General features: G+C 43.2%; 1 protein-coding gene across 3 annotated transcripts in view; it reads right to left on the reverse strand.

The window, feature by feature from the left end:
- LOC124551154 (AP-3 complex subunit sigma-like) overlaps nucleotides 1–24,356 on the reverse strand; it is an 84,415-nt gene that overhangs the window by 18,188 nt on the left and 41,871 nt on the right. The window contains exons 1-2 of one of the 3 annotated variants that reach the window (XM_047126121.1): nucleotides 10,345–10,376; nucleotides 8,844–9,018 (exon numbers count right to left, since the gene is read on the reverse strand). The exons of 1 other annotated variant lie outside the window; for it this stretch is intronic. Coding sequence is in view for 1 of the 2 variants with exons in the window: in XM_047126119.1 (XP_046982075.1) it covers nucleotides 10,345–10,361 (17 nt within the window). In the remaining variant the exon portion in view is untranslated. Of the gene's footprint in view, nucleotides 1–8,843; nucleotides 9,019–10,344; nucleotides 10,450–24,356 lie in introns of those variants that run through there. One more of the 3 variants, XM_047126119.1, reaches the window with a different exon arrangement.

Below are 24,356 nucleotides of genomic sequence, written 5' to 3' on the forward strand. Positions count from 1 at the left end.
CGAAACAACCTCAGGCTCGCACAAGCCGGTCTGACGACATGATCGAGAAAGTGGAGAGAATTGTTTTGGGGGATCGCCGAATGACTGTTGAACAGATCGCCTCCAGAGTTGGCATTTCTGTGGGTTCTGTGCACAAAATCCTGCATGACGACCTGAAAATGCGAAAAGTGTCATCCAGGTGGATGCCACGAATGCTGATGGACGACCACATGGCTGCCCGTGTGGCATGTTGCCAAGCAATGTTGACGCGCAACGACAGCATGAATGGGACTTTCTTTTCGTCGGTTGTGACAATGGATGAGACGTGGATGCCATTTTTTAATCCAGAAACAAAGCACCAGTCAGCTCAATGGAAGCACACAGATTCACCGCCACCAAAAAAATTTCGGGTAACCGCCAGTGCTGAAAAAATGGTGTCCATGTTCTGGGACAGCGAGTGCGTAATCCTTAATCCGAATTAAAGTTCGAGGAGGAGAAATAAGAATTTTGAGGTTTCCCATCGACATTGTAATTCCGTCAGACGACAAAAGGATTTCAGAGAGTAGTTTAACAAATAGAGAAAAATGCATTCTTACGACAAAATTGAAAACTCGCTATAAAAAATTCCCTTATTCGGATTTTACGTGCAAAAAGCGTTTTTGGGTTTTTTACGCGCTGCACCTGTGTTTCAAACTTGTTCGAATCGGTTGAAATTTTGTACGAAGGTAGTCAAATATATGTAATTAATGATCGGCGTGTCGTTTTGTTAAAGCATTATCTGTTGCCACGATATAAGCAACATGGTTCGAAAGACAATAAAAAGCCTATACTGAACCGGTCGTCTCCCGAGATAGCAAAAAAATTTACGTCGATGGCTATGTCAAAATTATGGTTGAGTAAAAGAGTTAAAAATGCTATCAAAAATGGCTCTGAGCACTATGCGACTTAACTTCTGAGGTCATCAGTCGCCTAGAACTTAGAACTGATGAAACCTAACTAAGGACATCACACACATCCATGCCCTAGGCAGGATTCGAACCTGCGACCGTAGCGGTCGATCGGTTCCAGACTGTAGCGCCTAGAACCGCACGGCCACTCCAGCCGGCAAAAATGCTATCATCTATCATAGCACAAAAAACGCGAATACGTCCTTGGCAGAGTTAGGGATGCAAAAGAAGCAAACTATCTTTTCGACTTATCTGGCAGCTTCAACGACATTTAAATCAAAACATCTAGACATTCGCTCTTCTGTACGAATTAACCCTACCTCCCAAGTGCAGAGAGATATCTTAACTGCAAGGTGTCGGCACACTTACACTTCGTAATTTATAGGCTGAAATCTCTGATCCTACGCCAGAAACCAGAAGATTCGCCAACCACAGTAAGCAATATAAACTGAAGCGTTAAAGAAACTCGTATAGGCATTCGTATTCAGATACAGAGATATGTAAACAAGCTGAATACCGTGTTGCGGTCGGCAACGCCAATATAAGACAACAAGCGTCTGGTGCAGTTGTTAATTGCTACAAGGGCATGTTATCAAGATTTGATTGAGTTTGGAAGTGTTGTTGAAGTTGGCGCACGAGCGGTGGGACACCATCTCCGTGATAGCGAAGAATGGGGCTTTCCTCCTACGACCATGTCACAAGTATAACGTGAAGATCAGGAATCCGGTAAAACATCAAATCTCCGACATCGCTGCGGCCGGAAAAAGACCCTGCAAGAACGAGACCAACGACGACTGAAGAGAATCGTTCAACGTGACAGAAGTGCAACCCTTCCGCAAATTGCTGCAGATTTCAATGCTGGGCCATCAACAAGTGCGAACCATTCAACAAAACTTTAAAGTCAGTACTGCCGTTAGACTTCTTTATTTCCAGTGTTACATTTACACGATCATGATTTCGGCTTTAAGTTGCCATTATCAAGTGTTATAATGTTATACAGTGCCTAAGATGGCATACTGTCGTATTTAAAATATACATTCAACAAAACATAATCGATACGGGCTTTTGGAGACGATGGCTGACTCGTGTAGCCTTAATGACTGTACGACACAAAGCTTTACGCCTCGCCTGGGCCCATCAACACCAACAATGGACCGTTGATGACTGGAAACATGTTGCCCGGTCGGACGAGTCTCGTTTCTCATTGTATCGAGCGGATGGACGTGTATGGGTGTGGAGACAACCTCATGAATCCATGGGCCCTGCATGTTGGCAGGGGACTGTTCAAGCTGTTGGTGGCCCTTTAATAGTGTGAGGCGTTTGCAGTTGGTGTGATATGGTACCTCTGTGACGTCTAGATACGGCAGAGACAGGTGACACGTACGTAAGCATCCTGTCTCATCACCTGCATCCGTTCGTGTCCATTGTCCATTCCGAAGGACTTTGGCACTTCCAGCAGGACAGTGCGACACTCCACACGTCCACAGTAGCTACACAGTGTCTCCAGGAACACTCATCTGAGTTTAAACACTGCCGCTGGCCACCAAACTCCCCAGCCATGAACATTGAGCATATCTGGGATGTCTTGCAACGTGCTGTTCAGAAGAGATCTCAACCCCCACGCACTCTTACGGATTTATGGGCAGCCCTGCAGGATTCATGGTGTCAGTTCCCTCCATCACTACTTCATACATTAGTCGAGTCCCTGCCGCGCCGTTCTGCGGGCTCGGGAGGCCCTACGCGATATTAAGCAGGTGTACCATTTTCTTCGGCTCTTCAGTGTATAATAGAATATGGCTGAATATACATGAAATAACTTAAAGAAGTTTTTCTGGGGATGCGATTATTCCAGGGGGAACGCTACAACATTTTTTTGATTTTTGGATGTGGGAGGGATGATTTATTTTCCCGAGAGGACTATTTCTTCCTCAAACCCACGCTCTATTACATGTATGGTAAGGGATGCAAGTACAGAGAGAGATTTGTGCCTCTAGAGTGTGGGATTAAACTTTAATGACGCGTTGTTTGATATTTCCCGAAATGAGAAATGTCATGTTGGATGACATGATGGCTGGTGTCATGTTATACGACATTACATCATGTAACACGTTACTATACTCGACACGATGCATTATATTACATGACGTTTACAAATACTAACAAGTAAAAAAGCACGAATATGCAGAGATGTTTTGACTTAAATGTGTTTAAAACTGCCTGGTTGGCACTCAGCTGGTGCCACATAGCAAGCTTTGCCGTTTACGTAAAATGTAGATCTAATGGACCATTGCTGTCATTATACCGTATGTTTTCTGAATGGTGCCCCACACATGCGAAATATCGCTGCCAGTCTTGTCAGCGACCTCGCTATTGCGTGCGATCGGTCGGTCTCTCCGTTCCCGCCACACGAGAGATTTTGCGACCAGCTCTAATCATTGTGTTGTTCTGATGTGAAACGTGAAGTACACTGTTTAGCAACAAAAGCAGTAATATATCTGCGGATGTGGAATTATACTCGTAGAATGAAGGGAACCTTAAATTTGTTAAAGTTGCACTCTAAATCATCTTAAAACAAAACAGTCAAACATGGGGGCGACAGCTGTCGTGGCTCTTTTCAAGTTTTGTGATGGCATTTCCTGATATTTCACATTGAAAAGCTATTCCTCTCGTGAAACACGCAAATTCCGCGATATTTCGGCAACGTTCCGCTTGAAGTAGAACCAATGAGAAACAAGCACCGTTCTACGTCACGAGCTGAATTTGCGAGACGCCATATTGTATTTGTCGTGCTCAATTGAAGCCTATAATTGGTAGTTTTTGTGTTACAATTTACCCCACGTGATTATATGGTGTTTCTAAGCACCAATACTTTGAATCTCTTGGGAGTGCGTCGTTATTAGTACGACTTATTGCACTATAGTGACGGGAAACGCCATATTGGTGGTTAAGGTATTTTTGTGTTCAGTTATTTTCCGGTTATAACTCGCGTGTTACGAAAGTACGTCGTTATAAGGCAACGAAACGTCGGAGATTCATCAAAAATATTTCGTTCTTAGTAGATTAGTTACAATGATATGTCAATGACATATCAGCGGTTAAAGTCTTCAGTAGACCAGAACATAAAATGTCAGGTCGGTTATTGTACGCGGTGTTCAAAAACACTCTCCGCAGTGCGGTATGATAGCCGCGCGGCCGTATGCCGCAGTGAATATGATGAAATGAAACTCCGTGAAATACAAATTATTAATTTATTGAATATTCATTTTTACTTACAAGTTTTCGCATTAAATGTTGAAAGCGTCCCCCCCGTTGTTGACAACACAATTCAATTCGTCTAATCATGTTTCCAAACACAAGCTGTAACATTTCTTCTGTAAAAGAAGCTGTGAAAGTGGATATTGCAGTTTTCAATTCTTCGATGGATTTTGGACTGTTTTTATAGACAGTTGCTTTTGCTGCACCCCAAAAGAAAACGTCAAGTGGTGTTAGGTCAGGCGATCGTGTAGTCCAAAGTCCCTGTGAAATTATGTGATCACCAAAAACATCAACAAGCAGTGACATAGAAACGCGAGCTGTATGCGCGGTTGCACCATCTTGTTGAAAATAACCGTTCAGTATTTCACTTAACACATTTATTACTGACTTATTCGGACTCTTGGACATTTTACCAGAAATATCGAGTAGTTTATCCTCAGACAAAACGCTAGGACGACCCCTTCTCGGTGAATCTGTCACTGCACCCGTACTTGGAAATTTGTTAATCAAATCTCGCACAGCATCGCTATGTGGGAGTGTTTTCTCCAGGAAAACTGAATTACATGTTTGATGAACTGAAACTGTGTATTTACCGCCAGCTTTGAACACTTGTTCAACTAAAAACACACGTTCTTCAATGGTTAGCATTTTAACAGAGACAAAAAAGGAACAAAGGAACTAAACTTAAACGTTTACATCAACACGTAACGACACGCACACCAAAGGTACTACTGACGCTGGCTGAGAAACGAAACAGTGTAATGTTGGGAGAGTCCACTTTGAGGGAAGTAACCCAGGCAGTCGAACAATCAAGCGGCACTGAGGAGAGACTTTATGAACGCTTCAGCGTATCTTTGTTGGTAGAGGCACCTCGTTAAAGACGGTGGATAGCAGATTCGCGTGCTGCTGCATTCAAATTTTTTCCATCTCCGTTTCTTCTAAAAGGTTGTGGGACCTTCTTGATAGGGTGATAGGAATAATTGCGTAATATTTGAAGTTAGAACCGCGCTCTCTGTCAGGAATGAGTTTTCAATTTGTGAGCTTTTACAACCTGATGTTTCTTTTTGCTCCTATTACAAGGGAATGTATACTGATGTTTTTATTTATGTATCCCAGACAGAGAAACGTGACTAGCAGATGGATAAGGCAGGAAATGCGCATTTTAATAGAGCGAACGTATGAATTCTACGCGCTTCCATTTTCGTAAACAGGCTGTATGGCTTGTGAACCAAATGAAGTCAACAACTGGGTCGGCAGAGCTGATAGCGTGAAATCACGTGCACGAGTACGTCCCGTGTGGCGATGGCGCTGTAGCTCGTGACGTTGGATTTCCCGTCAGCACCAACGTCAGTGTTAGCTGCCTCGTACCGTTTTAACGACGGCTGCATTTACGAGATACCTATACGATTCTGCACAGAGAAAGCGCACACCTGCGAAGTATATTTGCTGACATTGAATATAAATTCAAATGTTTGTAAATCGTTTCTGGACATAGGTGTCTGCAGTGTAGCCTTGTACGGAAGTGAAACAGACGATAAACAGTCCAGATGAGAATAGCAGCTTTTGAAATGTGGTGATACAGAAGAATGCTAATTATATGGGTGGATCGGATAACCATTTAAGAGCAACTGAATCTAAAAAAAAGAGCCTTATCCCACAATTCGAATGAAAGAAGGTATCGGTTGATAGTATACGTCCTGATGCATTAAGGGGAGGTTTACTACCTTTTGGTTAAAAAAATCGATTTTTTTTTAAATTACATTTTTGAATCCATAAAAGTGTTTAGAATCCACCCCTGAAACAGTTTTTCCGAATACGGAACGGAAATGTTTGTTATTCGCGGTTGAACAAAAAATGCACCTGCCTGAAATCGGCCTTTTTCACGCGCCAATTTTTTTTCTTTCGAAGGACCAGCTATTGCACCGGTGCCGGGAGGAAACACACAAAATTCAAATAAAAGTTTGCACTCGTGTGTTTGGAAGTTAGCCCCCAAGCATTTGCATTCTGGTGCTAAGACTCTGGAGATTGTAGCTTTCCTGGTAATGAGCAGCTTCAACGAAGGGTATTCAATTCTGAAGACCATGACAACGTTGGACGTCACCCTGAGACACTATTCGACGCAGTTCGCCAAGCATTCGGACGACCATCGGAATCATGCGGCCGAAAACCGCTTGTCACCGGCCGTACGAACGGCTCTGAAGCAGCACAGTATGGCCCAGGTCGAGCAGAAAGCCGAGGAAGAGGAAGGACTAGTTTATGGACCCGGAATAGCAGATTGGACATAAGTTGCTTAATATTGCATTCGTATGTAGTCAAAACTTCAAACACGTTTCTTCGAAATGACTTACTTTATAGCGCGGTATGGTAACTTCAAATCTACTGAACCGATTGGCATGATCCTTAGTTTCCGACGAAGCTAACTAAACAGTCTAGGAGTTGTACCACTTTTATTCCGATCCATCAACTATAAATATTTTTACTTGGTCGACGAACTCGAAAAATCGATGGAACCCTATTTTTTTCAAATGGCTGCCATTTTGTTTCCTATGATTCAAATAACTCAAGCGAGGTAAAACTCCTAATGAATCTAATATACTTCGCTAACGTCAAATCAATTTTGATTTCAGACGAGCCGGCTGACCTGTGACATACTGCGCGTGGAGGTCTACCGCGAATATTTGTTTCGTTCCGACGGCACCTCCGCCTTTGCTCTCCGATATTTCCGATCGAAAAAATTCCAGTTTGTAGAGGAAATAGCAATAAACATTTTGACCAAATTTGACAATATCTATGACATACCGAGAAAAAGTTTCTCAAAGAACGTGCTTTTTTTCGGGCCAAAAGATAGTAAACCTCCCCGTAAGTAGTCGTGAGTTTGATAATGAAAGGAGTGGAGGGACGATAAAAATTTTAGGAGATTAACCAAATCAATTTCGGACTGAGGACAACAATCCTATGTCGCCTCTGGCAGGAGAGTTCTGCCTTCAGTGTCCTTAGCTTTGAAACAGCGAAATAACATCTTTTGCTCAAAGCAACATGAATCTTATGTTTTATCTCTTGCAGTCGCATTTTGGAAACTATTCCGAAAACCTCCAAGCGCTGTTTCAAAGTAAACTGAGGACGTAGTACCAGTCGCGACCTTTAAAACAGAAATATCACAGTACTTCCCCTAGCTACACTACTGGCCATTAAAACTGCTACACCAAGAAGAAATGCAGATGATATACGCGTATTCGTCGGACAAATATATTATACTGGAACTGACATGTGATTACATTTTCACGCAATTTGGGTGCATAGATCCTGAGAAATCAGTACCCAGAACAACCACCTCTGCCCGTAATAACGGTCTTGATACGTCTGGGCATTGAGTCAAACAGAACATGGATGGCGTGCACAGGTACAGCTGCCCCTGCAGCTTCAACGCGATACCACAGTTCATCAAGAGCAGTAACTGGCGGATTGTGACTAGCCAGTTGTTCGGCCACCATTGACCAGACGTTTTCAGTTGATGGGAGATCTGGAGAATGTGGTGACCAGGGCAGCAGTCGAACATTTTCTGTATCCAGAAACGCCCGTACAGGACCTGCAAAATGCGGTCGTGCATTATCCTGCTGAAATGTAGGGTTTAGCAGGGATCGAATGAAGGGTAGAGCCACGGGTCGTAAAACATCTGAAATGTAACGTCCACTGTTCAAAGTGCCGTCAATGCGAACAAGAGGTGACCGAGACTTGTAACCAATGGCACCCCATACCATCACGCCGGGTGATATGCCAGTATGGCGATGACGAATACACGCTTCCAATGTGCGTTCACCGCGATGTCGCCAAACACGGATACGACCATCATGATGCTGTAAACAGAACCTGGATTCATCGGAAAAAATGACGTTTTGCCATTCGTGCACCCAGGTTCGTCGTTGAGTACACCATCGCAGACGCTCCTGTCTGCGACGCAGCGTCAAGGGTAACAGCAGCCACGGTCTCCGAGCTGATAGTCCATGCTGCTGCAAACGTCGTCGAACTGTTCATGCAGATGATTGTTGTCTTGCAAACGTCCCCATCTGTTGACTCAGGGATCGAGACGTGGCTGCACGATCCGTTACAGCCATGCCGATAAGATGCCTGTCATCTCGACTCCTAGCGATACGAGGCCGTTGGGCCCCAGCACGGCGTTCCGTATTACCCTCCTGAACCCACCGATTCCATATTCTGCTAACAGTCATCGGATCTCGACCAACGCGAGCAGCAATGTCGCGATACGATAAACTGCAATCGCGATGGGCTACAATCCGACCTTTATCAAAGTCGGTAACGTAATGGTACGCATCTCTCTTCCTTACGCGAGGCATCACAACAACGTTTCACCAGACAACGCCGGTCAACTGTTGTTTGTGTGTGAGAAATCGGGTGGAAACTTTCCCCATGTCAGCACGTTGTAGGTGTCGCCACTAGCTCGAACCATGTGTGAATGCTCTGAAAAGCTAATCATCTGCATCTCACAGCAGTCGGTTAAATTTCACGTCTGTAACACGTCATCTTCGTGGTGTAGCAATTGTAATGGCCAGTTGTGTATTTAGGATGCATGCTATGCTGTCCGGGGGCCCCAGCCGCAACACACGTGACAGCTACAGCGCGCGCGTCACGGAAAGAAAAACTCACCCGGTCCGTAGCAGCCATGCGGCGTTTTCAAGGACGCCTCCAGTCTGCCAGGAAGTGCACCGAAAGCTGCGGACCAGCAAACTATCTCGCCAGGCAACAGCAGAAGGTCGCTGGCCGCGTCTCAAGACCGCGCCTACATCCGGTCACGAGTTTCTACGAGGCAGCACGCCTCTTCCTGGGGAACAGACAGCTATTTAAGGAAACCGATGGACTGCGGCCATGAAGCATTCAGCCACTATCAAGGCATTTCCGTGCCCTGGCAGAAGCTTTCTACGCCACGGCGCGAAACTCCGCAAAATGAACTCATCAACACCCTTGGGCAATACGAGAAAAAGGGAGAAATACAAAAGACCCAAGTCGCTACTCCTGCAGTAGGAGAATAAGAAAGAAAAACACAACAAATAGCACCTAACAAAAGATCAGCACATATATCACATCACCCAAAAAAAAAAAAAAAAAAAAAAAAAAAAAAAAAAAAAAAAAAAAAAAAAAAAAAAAGAGGAAATCTCCAAATGCGACAATAACCTCCACCAACACTTCCTCTTAAGGAAGAGGACGAATTGCCGTCGACGAGAGCTGGCGGCCTCACTCGCCGTCTGCTTGCAATCGCTCAGTTGAGCTCTCGTCGACGACAGCGGAATGCTGAGAAGTAGACAGCTTTCTTCCGGTGTTCGTAATTTCAGTGTTCATTTCCGGCTCCTGGGGTTGGGTGGAGCCAGATCCACAGAAATTTAGTTTGTTTGGACGAGCAGAAGTGGAGTTAATTTGTAATTTAACTTGTGACTAACATATTTGGTTTTCGCAAAGACAAAGATATTTTACTCTTACCAGGGCTCTTCCAATCAGGAAAAATAGATTTTGCAACAAAAAAAAGTCTTATCTTTTGACGTATTACGCCGTAATACAAAGTAACGAATCAAGTGAAAAGCCAGTTTTTGGTTATGATTTTTCCTATTCCAACAATAGCTTTTTCTTTATTAAAAAGTCTTCAAATTACTTTCCTAATTACTGGTATATGACATGCTGGTTCTCTCTCACTGGTGCGGTAAACATTCGCCATCTACTGTTTCGAGACCGAGCGAGGTGGCGCAGTGGTTAGCACACTGGACTCGCATTCGGGAGGACGACGGTTCAATCCCGCGTCCGGCCATCCTGATTTAGGTTTTCCGCGATTTCCATAAATCGCTCCAGGAAAATGCCGGGATGGTTCCCTTCAAAGGGCACGGCCGACTTCCTTCCCCCTCCTTCCCTAATCCGATGAGACCGATGACCTCGCTGTCTGGTCTCCTTCCCCAAAACAACAATCAACAACAACAACAACAACAACAATCATATTGTTTCGATCTTTCCTTCGCTACCGTTGTATTGTACGCTCTCGCGAACGGCAACTTTCATTTATCACAGAGAATATATCCCAACTGTCTTTGATACGAGCACACTGTATCCACAACATGATTTCGAACAGTGAACAACAAGACGACAAACTTAAGACGGTACTCACGACAGCGAGAACGGCATTTCTTCACGGTCCAGACTCCCGCAAGGCTACTGATGCTCGCCTGTGTCCAGCTGCGAGCTGCGTTAGGTAAGTCTCACAGCGAGTGTTACTCAAGGCCGGGCGCAGATCATGCGGCGTCGCAGTGGTAACGCGGCCAGCGGCGAGGTAAGCGGCCAGCGCGAACGCTTAGCGCCGCAGGCGCGTGGGAGGAGCCAGTTTATTTCCTCTGCGCGGAGGGTCTATACAAGGGCGATGTACTTGAGGACAATATTATGGAAATGGAAGAGGATGTAGATGAAGATGAAATGGGAGATATGATACTGCGTGAAGAGTTTGACAGAGCACTGAAAGACGAAACAAGGCCCCGGGAGTAGACAACATTCCATTGGAACTACTGACGGCCTTTGGAGAGCCAGTCCTGACAAAACTCTACCATCTGGTGAGCAAGATGTATGAAACAGGCGAAATACCCTCAGACTTCAAGAAGAATATAATAATTCCAATCCCAAAGAAAGCAGGTGTTGACAGATGTGAAAATTACCGAACAATCAGTTTAATAAGCCACAGCTGCAAAATACTAACACGAATTCTTTACAGACGAATGGAAAGACTAGTAGAAGCCGACCTCGGGGAAGATCAGTTGGGATTCCGTAGAAATACTGGAACACGTGAGGCAATACTGACCTTACGACTTATCTTAGAAGAAAGATTAAGGAAAGGCAAACCTACGCTTCTAGCATTTGTACACTTAGATAAAGCTTTTGACAATGTTGACTAGAATACTCTCTTTCAAATTCTAAAGGTGGCAAGGGTAAAATACAGGGAGCGAAAGGCTATTTACAATTTGTACAGAAACCAGGTGGCAGTTACAAGAGTCGAGGGACATGAAAGGGAAGCAGTGGTTGGGAAGGGAGTAAGACAGGGTTGTAGCCTCTCCCCGATGTTATTCAATCTGTATATTGAGCAAGCAGTAAAGGAAACAAAAGAAAAATTCGGAGTAGGTATTAAAATCCATGGAGAAGAAATAAAAACTTTGAGGTTCGCCGATGACATTGTAATTCTGTCAGAGGCAGCAAAGGACTTGGAAGAGCAGTTGAACGGAATGGATGGTGTCTTGAAGGGAGGATATAAGATGAACATCAACAAAAGCAAAACGAGGATAATGGAATGTAGTCGAATTAAGTCGGGTGATGTTGAGGGTATTAGATTAGGAAATGAGACACTTAAAGTAGTAAAGGAGTTTTGCTATTTGGGGAGAACAATAACTGATGATGGTCGAAGTAGAGGAGATGTAAAATGTAGACTGCCAATGGCAAGGAAATCGTTTCTGAAGAAGAGAAATTTGTTAACATCAAGTCTAGATTTAAGTGTCAGGAAGTCGTTTCTGAAAGTATTTGTATGGAGCGTAGCCATGTATGGAAGTGAAATGTGGACGATAAGTAGTTTAGACAAGAATAGAATAGAAGCTTTCAGAATGTGGTGTTACAGAAGAATGCTGGAGATTAGATGGGTAGATCACATAACTAATGAGGAGGTATTGAATACAATTGGGGAGAAGAGAAGTTTGTGGCACAACGTGACTAGGAGAAGGGACCGGTTGCTAGGACATGTTCTGAGGCATCAATGGATCACCGGTTTAGTATTGGAGGGCAGCGTGGAGGGTAAAAATCGCAAAGGGAGACCAAGAAACGAATACACTAAGCAGATTCAGAAGGACGTAGGTTGTAGCACGGGATAGAGTAACATGGAGAGCTGCATCAAACCAGTCACTGGACTGAAGACAACAACAACATCATGTATGTTCCACATCTCCCCCTAAATCACTAGACCCATTGCAAGCAAACTTGGCACACACATCATTTGCAGTATGGAAGAAGTCACTGTGATGGTAAGAACCACCCGCCTATCGAAGTGGTTGGGGGTAAAAAAGCAGTGTAGCCCATGATGCGGGAATACTCGTATCAGTCATCCAGTATTTTAGATTGAGAGCACTTACAGACTTGCAAAAAAACTTAATTTCAAACCTCTACAACACTCTTTTCCCCGACGACCTGCACAAAATGAAGAAAAGAAAAAAGTTTATCGCTTTGTACATTGTCGTTGTTCAAGCATTAAAATTGCCACATGAGGCATGACGTTTTAACTTATTACTTTACTTCTAAGTATTCACAACACATTTCGCAGACGAGACGAAATTCACTAGACACAGGTTGAAGATGTGTACAAATACGTATGAAATGTTAAACGTGTGTGAAATATATTTGGCATGTGCGTATGCGAGCAAATCCACGTGTAAAAAGCAGTTCCTAGCCCCCTAGAACGATTTCGGCCACAGAATAGTTGCTATCTGGTACGAAATACTGTAGGGGTAAGAACCACCAGCCTTCTATTGCGGTGAGAGTGGAAACATTGAAGGGAGAAGGGAGGACAGGGAGGCGGGGACAGACACCGAGGGGGGTGGTGGAGAGAGGGAGGGGGGGAGGGGGGGGGGAAGGAAGCAGATCGACTGATAGGTTGGAAAACAAACACACAGAGTCAAAGCCGGGTACTCAGCTAGTGGTACAATAAAATAAATCTTATCAAATTCATAAAGTGACTGATCGCCTGTAGTGTCTAAATAATGCGCCAAATTAAATCACAATTTTAGTTCATCATCCACGATGCATCTAATGCAGATTATAAACTTTGTGTTTTCGGTCTCAAGTTAAAGGCTCAGTGTGACGTAATAAGCATGTCTGCACGTTTTGTACTTTCGTGATTGATAGGTGGGAGACAGCGCCGATGGAGTGGTGATATGTTTGTGATACGGAGACAGCACACAGCAATGATCACATCTGTAACTGCACGTACAGAATGGACTAATTTTGAAGTCAGTTTTAGTCAGATTTATTTTATCTATCACTTAACGACTGTACGGCAGTGAGAATGGACAGTTTGTACAGGGTGAATCACCATACCAAATACTGCGGACAGGAAAGTTCTATTTATCTGCCGTTTTCACAGAATAGAATGCTAGTCAGGGTTTCGCATTGTTATCCAATAAACAAACTGTAATAAAAATTGGTGAAACACTTTTTTAAATGGAATAATGCCTACTGACAATAATTAAAAGTAGGGTAAATTAGAAAGTCAATGTTGTTTGCTGCAGGATTTCAGTCAGAGTCTTTTACAAGATCACTATTTTGAATTGTTTCCGTACAGTCACTTGTTTGTGCCATTCGGTCTGCGTAGCTGCTAGGTATGATACGTTTACTTACAGTGTTCTTGCGTGTTCCTCGATTGCATTCCAATTTCACAGTCAGTTTGTGACATTTCAAGCAGTTGGTTGTGAGTGGACGATGGGATTTACCAATGCAGTCTGCCCCAATAGCTGAAAGGTCAGCGCGTTCGAATGCGTGGGCCCGGGTTCGATTCCCGGCTGGGAAGGGAGGTTTTCTCTCCTCAGGTACTGGCTGTTATGCTGTCATCATTTCATCCAATGTGGCGTCGCACTCAGTAAGACGCACTTGGTGGCCGAACCTCCCGTTTGGGAACTCCCGGCCACTGACACCATACGCTCATTTCCATTTTTTACCAATGCAAAAAATGCCGGTATGCTGATGGTGTACGGAGACAGTAGGAAGAATGCATTTCGTTGTTGTACGGCGTATGCGGCAAGATATCCCAATAGACGTCAACCATCTCGGCAATTATTTATCGACCTCTTCAACCAGTTACGTTAAAGTGGTAGTGTAACGCGTCACACAACAGAAGGAAACAGGTGACGAAAGAAGAGGGGGGAAAAAAATTAATATTCTTGCTGCTGTTGCAGTTGATCCTCACATTGGGTTCCGAGCAGTCGTACGAGGAAGTGGCGTGAGTCACGCGTGTCCTACGCATTCTCCATCGAAATAGGTTCGGTCCCTATCACATCTCCCTCCATCAGGAGGTGCACGGAAAAGATTATGAGAATCGTTAAATTCTGTACATGGGCATTACGATATGATACTCCAGATGTATCGTACAACTCGTTTAGTGATTATGGCCAGATAAACAGCCGAAATATGCACTATTATTCAGTTGACAGGTGACGTTGACTTCGCCAGGTGGAACTTCAGTGTCCATTGAGCGTAAATGTGTGGCGTGGGACCATCAGGTCATACGCCAGTTTTCCGTAGACGGAGCACTGACGCGTTGCCAATCTATGAGCGGTAGATATACAAACCATGATCTAGACTTTAGTCGTTCAGGAAATATGTCATGAACAATGAGAGGCGCGAAGACACTAGTATCTGGTTAAAATGGAGAGCAAATTAAACATACAGTCTGATAGTGAGAATACTTAGCGACACCTTATGAATTTTAATCCTAATTTCAAATTTTTACTAAACTTTCTCATTTACATGCCAAACATCAAATATTTTTTATGGATATAAAATAATAAATTTACACGAACACCTTTCATTTATTTCGCTTTACCGTGGTATTTCCTCAGGCAACTATAAATCACGTTGCCGGTTTCAGGAATCGCATTGAATAAAAAAATTTTGAGGATGTACTGGACTGAATTTGAGGTCCTTTTAACTATGTAGATAACAGTCTTTCCTCACAGCTTCTCTCATGGCCATTCTTTTTCGTTACGAATGGCTTGATGGTGTTCAGCAGCTCCGAAATGCATGTTTCACGCATTCTTAGATAATTCCGAAAATCGTCGGCTGCCAGCTCCGTACGTGACAATGTGCGTGAACTTACTTTCAGCTGATTTTGGTCTTGCCACGTCTGAAACAGCCAAGACAAAACCTATTCTTTATGCTGTGCAAAACCAAGTGACATCTCGTCGAACATAACCTCAGTGTGTTTGCTATGAACAATTCGCAGCCACCGATAGGAACAGGGCGGCACTGGAATCTCCGAGTGAAATCGGCCGGGACGTGTGTAGGGTGCACACGAAACTGGCCGGCCGATCTGTCGGTCGGTTGGTACGTGAGTTTGGCTTTTCATACTGTCCGCATAATACTGCTGTAAGTTTACCGCCGTCTTTGTATACTGCTGTTGTTTAAGACATTTTCGAATTCAGTTTCAGATTTCTCTAAATTGTTGATCTGTTTGTTTCAGTCAGTGAATTTCCTATCTAAATCTTATCCTGTGTTTTTACATGTGGATAGGCTACCGTTCTTTTTTTCGGCCGAACATAGCGACATTTCGTTTAATATGAATAGGGAGCTGTGTAAGGTAGTTGATTAAAAATGGGAATCTGTAACTAGTATTAATAACGAAATTACGATGAGAAAAACGGATCGAATCATAGCAATATTTGACTGGAAAACAGTACGTACGAGACGCCTAAACACGAAGATACAGAGATTACGTTGTTTAGTTGAAACAAGCTAGATCCCACAATGCCCCTACATCAGGCTCTTTATTGCTGGAAAGACTATAAATTTGAAAAACAAGTGGGTACTGAGCTTTATGACAATCCAGGCTGGAACATTCCAGAAGCTAGGAATTATACAGTGTTAATATGTTAGCTGTGAAGGTAACCAACTTTTACGGATTTTACCACAGACTGCTTGCAGCCTATATTTCTTTCAGTACTCTTAACAACTGACTCGACAGTTTTCTTCATCGCCGACGAAACTGGCTCATTTTATCGCTTCGTTCCGGAAGCACTATCGTTTAAGGTATAGTCATGTTCTGAGGTGAAAATGTCAAGAGGAATGAATTACTATATTGGACAGATGTTAGCCTTATTTCTTCATGGGGAAATTTTAAAATCGCGATTGTTAAGACATGTAACAGCATCCACAGTCCAGCATAAGGCAAACAAGAAGGCATGGTTGGCGGCTGCTGTGTTTAGCATACGGATTTTCACTTTGGATAAACAGAAGTCCTTACGAAAAGAACTACAGACAGTACATTGTGTATGAACTGAACCGTTCGATTTCGCTTCACCAACTGTCTTTCAGTCACTTTCAAACCTATCCTAGGCTGCAGTATCTACACGTCACACCTATCTTCTTAAAACTAATACAGAAATTGACACTGTTCTGTATGCACACGTATTACGTCACACACTTTAATTACAATTTTGTTCCTCTGTTTTAATGCACAGTATAGCAATATTTTGTAACGGGAGTGACCCGTCAAACGACGGGCCAGATAGCCACAGTGATAACGGCCGGCCGTGCAAGAGCCTGGTCGTACAGCAGCAGCAGCAACAAGAGAGAGAGAGAGAGAGAGAGAGAGAGAGAGAGAGAGAGAGAGAATAGTTTATTAGTTTTATTTACCGTTGAAATACCAACACACAGCTCCAACCGTGCTGATGTTACCTGCACTGAGAACTTGTTACTAATAATTTCAGTACCCTCAGTTCATCAGGAAATGCTAATTACAGATTTTACTTATTCTCATTGCTTATTGATGTAAAGGAGTAATGAAGGGGAAGTATTTTGGTAAAAGTGTCTACACTCACTGTGGATAGTTAGCTTTCTTAGTAGGAATTGCCAGTAGCGTTTGCGATGGACCGCGATTTCCTTTGTCATGCGTCACACTAAGTCGTCATCCTTCCAGCATTTTCAAAATAAAAATGTTCCAAGAAAAGTACCATTTAAATTTTAGTTATGTGCTAAAACAGATGTTAATGTGAGGGAGGAGCGGCCAAAAACGGTGGGGGGGGGGGGGGAGGGGGGAGGGGATTACTAACTAAAGCCTAATTACACTCAAGTCGAATGGCCTGAGAAATGCTGGAAACCACTGGTATACACAAGTGCAACTTCGCTTAAAGACGGAATTAATTGTTAAATGTGCCTCTAAGAACATTTCTGCGATACCATGGGGATAGTAAGATCTTGTGAAGCACTTTGCGTTTTTTTATGGCGCTCGGAAACTGATTAATGACCCAGGTTCTTGTTAATGTTTACGATAGTTTGGCTCTAGAAATCTTTTTAATTTTGCAATTCTATGATTCTCATTATGCTGAAGCATTTAAACCCCCGTATCACATATTTATGCACTGTTTAGCGACTGACGGAGAAGAACCAGTTGAGGCAAAGTCTACAAGACGCAGAGTAAGCAAACTGACTATAATTCAGTTACGAAAAGTGGGGGGGGGGGGGGGGGGGGGGCGGTCACACAGGACTTTCGTATGTAACTCTCACGTAGCGTCAGTGTGAGTCCCTATGTACATATTGAGGAAGACGATATTTCTAACACTGATCCCTCTGTCTGCTGTGATACTATTGCTTTATGTGAGAGCAGCCATCCCGTATCGGTAAGTTCTGTTTACCCTCAACGTAGGGTATTTAAGTACAGTTAATTTTAGCGAGAAACGTAATTACTTAACTGGAATAAAATTTGACGGGAATTCGACATTAGAGTACCGTTTTTTTTCCTTTTTCGCATGCATATGTGTATTTTAACTCGCGGAAAAATGTTTGGTCCCCTCACTTTCATATTAAGCGTGGTTCACTCCAGTAAGACTTAAGCAGTTAGCTGACCTCACCTCCTCCCCCCCCCCCTCTCCATCTCAGACATTTATATTTTTTTGTACGCTACATGCACACAGTATGAGTTAGAACATCCCTCGTCTCTCTTTTGTGTAATTTAGTACCGTTTGTCTAATTTTACCTTGCAGTATTAGTTTCTACAACGAGAATTGCGTTACATATGGAGCGAACGTAGTCATCATGCTATGCAGCAGATGCATCACCAAGCTCTGTTTATTTTTTGTTGCTTTTTCGAAAATGACCCAACTACACACGGATAATTCGCAAACCGGATGATCCGGAGTCCTCCGTTGTCTGTCCAGATGCAACAGGAATTTGAACGAGAGTTGTTCTCGACGGGCGGTTGCAGTGCTTCGGATGAGTCGCAGCACTTACCGTGGAATAGGCTGGCCCCCGCTGTACCAGCTACGTGGTCAGTCTACTGGCGCAGCGACTATTCGCACCAGCCCTGGATAATTATTCCGCCGCTACGGTTCTCCTCGGCTGTGTCGTGGCACGGACAAGCAAAGTGTCTGACAACGTCGCCAGTCAAACATTCATCGGTTCACTTCACACGTCGCAGCCCTGCCCTGCGAAAATCCCGCATTACACTGTCAAATGTTTTGGACCAGTCTACATTAAGGCTCCTACACCGACCGACAAATAGGATCGACCGATTGACGAACTTTCCTTGTCGGGATGTCGGCTGGGTAGGACCACCCGACGGCCTACACTCGCCCCCCACCCCCCGTCCAACAGTGCCGTGTGTAGCGCTGTCGTGCCAACAGCCCGACAGAAGTTCGTCTTTTGCCACTGTTTCCGGAAAAACTTAAAGCCTGCGATGTTTGTAGGACTCGGTTTAGTGTGACACATGGAAAGAATAAAACTCCGTCGACCTTCTTTACCTCTATTTTTGGGTTTTATTTCGGATACTTGCCGGAAAGGAACAAAAGAAAAATTCAGAGAATTCAGAGTAGGAATTAAAATCCATGGAGAAGATATAAAAACTTTGAGGTTCGCCGATGACATTGTAATTCTGTCAGAGCAAAGGACCTGGAAGAAAATGGTTCGAATGGCTCTGAGCACTATGGGACCTAACATCTAAGGTCATCAGTCCCCTAGAACTTAGAACTACTTAAACCTAACTAACCTAAGGACATCACACACATCCATACCCGAGGCAGGATTCGAACCTGCGACCGTAGCGGTCAAGCGGTTCCAGACTGAAGCGCCTAGAACCGCTCGGCCACATTGGCCGAAGACCTGGAAGAGCAGTTGAACGGAATGGACAGTGTCTTGAAAGAAGGGTATGAGATGAACATCGACAAAAGCAAAACGAGGATGATGGAATGTAGTCGAATTAGCGCGGGAGGGAATTAGATTAGGAAATGAGACACTTAAAGTAGTAAAGGAGTTTTGCTATTTGGGGAGCACAATAACTGATGATGGTCCAAGCAGAGAGGATGTAAAATGTAGACTGGCAATGGCAAGGGTAGCGTAGCTGAAGAAGAGAAACTTGTTAACATCGAGTATAGGTTTAAGTGTCAGGAAGGCGTTTCTGAAAGTATTTGTATGGAGTGTAGCCACGTATGGAAGTGAAACATGCCGATAAATAGTTTAGACAAGAAGAGAATAGAAGCTTTCGAAATGTGGTGCTATAGAAGAATGCTGAAGATTAGATGGGTAGATCACATAACTAATGAGGAGGTATTGAATAGAATTGCGGAGAAGAGGAGTTTGTTTCACAACGTGACGAGAAGAAGGGACCGGTTGGTAGGTCGTGTTCTAGGGCATCAAGGGATCACAAATTTAGTATTGATGGGCAGCTTGGAGGGTAAAAATCGCAGAGGGAGGTCAAGAGATGAATACACTAGACGGATTCAGAAGGATGTAGGTTGCAGTAGGCACTGGGAGCTGAAGAAGCTTGCACAGGATAGAGTAGCATGGAAAGCTGCATCAAACCAGTCTCTGGACTGAAGACCAAAACAACAACAACTTACAGGAAATGAAATCCAAAAACCGAAATATCGACATTCAGTGGCCGTTAATTCAAAAAATTTACTTGCTTCATTTACGTGTGTTACAAAAATTCCAGCCCATATCCAAGCCCACTGATAAGAAGAGCAAACTGTGGGATAATTTCACCGTTCTAACAATTGCTAAATGCTTCATTTCTTATGCATCTGTATATTTATTAGATGATATGCGCCACCTCCATGTATAATCTTTCTCCTTCGAATTTGAAATGAGTTTTAAAATGTACAGATTTTATGCAACATACATAGATAAATTAATAAGTTTACACGAATTACTTTTGTTCTATTTTTGCTTTATCTTGATATATTTCCTCAGTTAACTATAAATCATGTCGCAGTTCAGGAGTCATTTTAGTTAATAATTGTGGCTATACAACAGCACTCAGTTTGAGGTTCTCTTAACTTCTGCCGTTGTACGGAAATCTTAATGTAGCAAACAGCCTCTCTACGGAAAGTATTGTTTTTCGTTGAGAATGGTTTAACGATGTTCAGCAGCTCCGGAAGCATGATTCATCTATTCTTAGATAATTACGAAAATTATCGCTGCCCAGCTGCGTAAGTAACTGAACTAGGGTGAATTATTTCCTTACTTTACCCACTTCTTTGCCCATAGCTTTCTCATAGCTTTTTGACCTTGTTTTTGACCTTGTTACCTCTAAAACAGCCAAGGCAGACCCCCGTTTTTGTTTCTATGTGAAACCAAATGGGATATCGTAGAACATAAACTCAATGTGTGGTGTCACCGCCAGACACCACACTTGCTAGGTGGTAGCCTTTAAATCGGCCGCGGTCCGTTAGTATACGTCGGACCCGCGTGTCGCCATTGTCAGTGATTGCAGACCGAGCGCCGCCTCACGGCAGGTCTAGAGAGACTTACTAGCACTCGCCCCAGTTGTACAGCCGACTTTGCTAGCGATGCTACACTGACAAATACGCTCTCATTTGCCGAGACGATAGTTAGCATAGCCTTCAGCTACGTCATTTGCTACGACCTAGCAAGGCGCCATTATCATTTGCTATTTATCTTGTGATGCATGTACCGTCAGACCGATGTTCACCAATTATGGATTAAAGTTAAGTATTACATCCACTACCTACTTTATTTGCTACTATTAATTCCCTTAACTGTTCCAGACCTCGCGCCAGCCTGCGTGAGCTTAAGCGCGTGCCTTTCGGCTACCTCTCATAGTGACTTGGCTGTCTTGCCAAGTCACAACACAATGAACTTACTTGTTAGGATAAAAAAAAAGTCACAGCAACAGAGCGACGCTCTAGTCACCGAGTGCAGTCGGTCGGGACGTGTGTAGACTGACGCGAAACTAGTTGGCGGGTCGGTCGGCCGATAAGTTGCTGCGTTACGAAGGCCCGTATTACGCTATCAACTTTTTTTTTTGGCGAAGTTGGTTTGTCAAAAATATTTGACGTGATGTAATAGGGAACTTTTATCAAATATTGTCTTTCGACAAATTTATGTGATCAAACCTAGCGCCTCGCTTTACATTTGATCAAAGAGAGCAATCGCATTTTGTTTACTGCAAGAGGAAGTCTAAATTCCTATCTTTTGCAGGTTCAGCATTTCTTAGGTGAGTATTCCGTTTCGGAATATGAGGAACTACTTTCCTGAGTACATGCAAAAACGTACCTTCGTTGATACGGACGTAATTTTCATATAAATATACGTTCTCGACTTACAACTCACGTAACAAATTTTGTTGAATGGTTTTATTGTTTAGCCATGAAAAAAATGTTCAAATGTGTGTGAATTCCTAAGGGACTAAACTGATGAGGTCATCGGTCCCAAAACTTACATACTACTTACTTACGCTAAGAACGTGACACACACTCATGCCCAAGGGAGGACACGAACCTCCGGCCGGAGGGGCCGCGCAATCCGTGACGTCGCACCTCTAACCGCGCGGCAGCTACGAAACCCAGAGCTTCACCCAACTATGTTTCCTTCTTTCCTTCCAAATGTAAACATAATGCAGTCGTAGTACACACAACTGCAGAGCGCAGTAACAAGGTTTCGTCGCCCACTCGGAAGCAACTCTGACGAAATATTTGACAATAATGTATTTATTTATTTAACCTGATCAGATTAGGGCCATCAGTCCCTCTCTTACATCGGACCAGCGTTCCACACATGCACCTTTTTGCACATCATAGTTACACCATGACAGTAGTTCGAATAAAAATAGACTAATCTAGCGACAATATGAATTAAAGAGTAATGACTAAGACCTGATAAAGTAAATACTGGCAGTATTTTTATAACAGCTGCTATACATAAAAATTATGATAAAAGCAATAATAATAACAGTTAAAGAAAAAATGAAATAGTAATGGTAACCATTAGAAAAATTGGCAATAGTAATGAAGATTTGTGCAGATGTACATTAGTATATTGGTGTATAAAGTGGCTGTTTATTGGTACAGCGAGATTTGGGGAAGGGAGATTTAAGGAGGTGTCATCAGTTAAGAAAAAACTGGGAACTGAGGAAGATCTAGTAGGAAAGGAGGAAGTAATGGGTTGAAGTGCCTTCATGTACAGAGGAAGGCATTACTGTTGCTTAAGTAGATACGTCATTAACTGTTTTTGGAAGCCTGACATGTTTTTAAGTTCTCTAATATAACGAGGGAGGTTATTCCAGAGTCGGGTTCCTGCTACTGTAAAGGACTTCGAGAAGGTGTCTGAGCGATGTAGTGAAACAGAGAGGATTTTATTATGATGGGAACGTGTGTTTCTGTCATGTTGTTCAGACATGAGCGTTAAGACGAGGAGAGATATGAGGGACAGTGTATATTTATAAGACAGCAGATGAGACGGAGTATATGGAAATCTCTGCGTTTGTCTGCGCGCAGCAAGGACAGTTGTGTATATGCTGGTGAAATGTGATCAAAAAATCGAATGTCACAGATATGTCGGACGCACGCATTCATGACCAGTTCCAGATGTTGCGAATTTTCCTGAGAGAGACCTTGTAGGATAATATCGCTGTAGTCAAAGATTGAGAGTATAGGCGTTTGTACTAATTTCTTTTTCAGATCGAAAGGGAAGAGTTTTTTATATTTTTGTAGGGCATGAAGGGATGCCGATGCTTTTTTGCACATTGCAGTTACATGCTCTGACCAATTTAGATTTTCGTCTTTTATTACTCCCAAACTCTTTGCTGAGGGAGAGAAGTTGATATTTGTTCCATTTAGGATTAGAGATGGTACGGATTCCCGATGTTTTGGGCTGGTGAGCTTAGAGTGACCAACAAATACCGCTTGGGTTTTAGATGGGTTGAGTTTTAGTCCTATGTTCAGTGCCCATTTTGATAGTGCATCGTGGTCAGTATTGAAATTTTCAATAGCTTTCTTCTGATTGGTTTTGCACTTAGCTGCAACTGAAGGTCATCAGCATACATGTGATATTTGCAATAGGTCAGAACCGATGACACATCATTGACATACAGAGAGAAGAGTATAGGACATAATACAGAGCCTTGGGGAACGCCTGACACTATCTGCCGCCATTGTGATTTTATACTCCCGGACAGGATGCGTTTCTGACGAGACGTCATGTATGAGTGAAACTATTGCACTGCACTTGGTGAGAAATTTGACCGCTAAGTTTGGCAAGTAAGATGTCGAAGTCGACAGTATCAAATGCTTTGTTGAAATCTAAGAAGCAAATTGTAGTCGCTTCTTGTCGATACATGGCAAGTTTCAGGTCATCTTTCACCTTTATCAATGCGTATGTTGTTCGATGTTTAAGGAAACCTGATTAGTATTCGTCTAGTAGGTTGTTAGTAATTAGGTATATGGTGAGCTGGTCACGGACTATATATTCAAAAGCTTTTGGTAGTGCAGGGAGAATGCAGATGGGGCGGTAGTCAGAGGGTGCTGTGGCAACGTCCTTTTTAGGCAGTGGCTCAATTTGTCCCAGTTTGCAGGCCTCAGGGAAAACTCTTGTGATTAAGGAATCGTTGAAAATGTCATAGATAGCCTTTTTGCGCCACTGTGACAAAATATTTGACGATAATGTAATACGCCTTTTTGCGCCACCTCAGAGATCTTTGTCAAAGAAGTATAATGAATACTTGATCGATTTATTTTGTCAAAGAAATTTGATAGCATAATGCTCGAATGGCAAACACGGTTCACGGTTTATGATGGTGAGGCACAGTTGCAGATTGCATATCCAACGCCGTCCGGGGACACAGATTCTTGATTTTCAGAATTTTATAGAATTCTTGACCAATTTAAAATTTAAAATGTTGTCGTAATCGACTCATTAAGAGGTATAATGTTACGTTAAAGGTTCAACACCGCCAGACAAGTACTGCAGTTAGAAACTGCGTGTCTATCGTGAGGCAGCGTAGCTGGCGATGCGAAAATTACCCAGAGTACATTCAGCCAATATTTCAAAATGAGAGCATATAGCGACTTCTGACAAACTGAGAAGGTAATTCCCGAAACGTTTTGGCTGACATCCCCCACAAAATGCTAAAACGAAAGTTTATCGCTTCCT

This window comes from Schistocerca americana, chromosome 9, assembly GCF_021461395.2.
Source record: "Schistocerca americana isolate TAMUIC-IGC-003095 chromosome 9, iqSchAmer2.1, whole genome shotgun sequence".
NCBI lineage: Eukaryota > Metazoa > Arthropoda > Insecta > Orthoptera > Acrididae > Schistocerca > Schistocerca americana.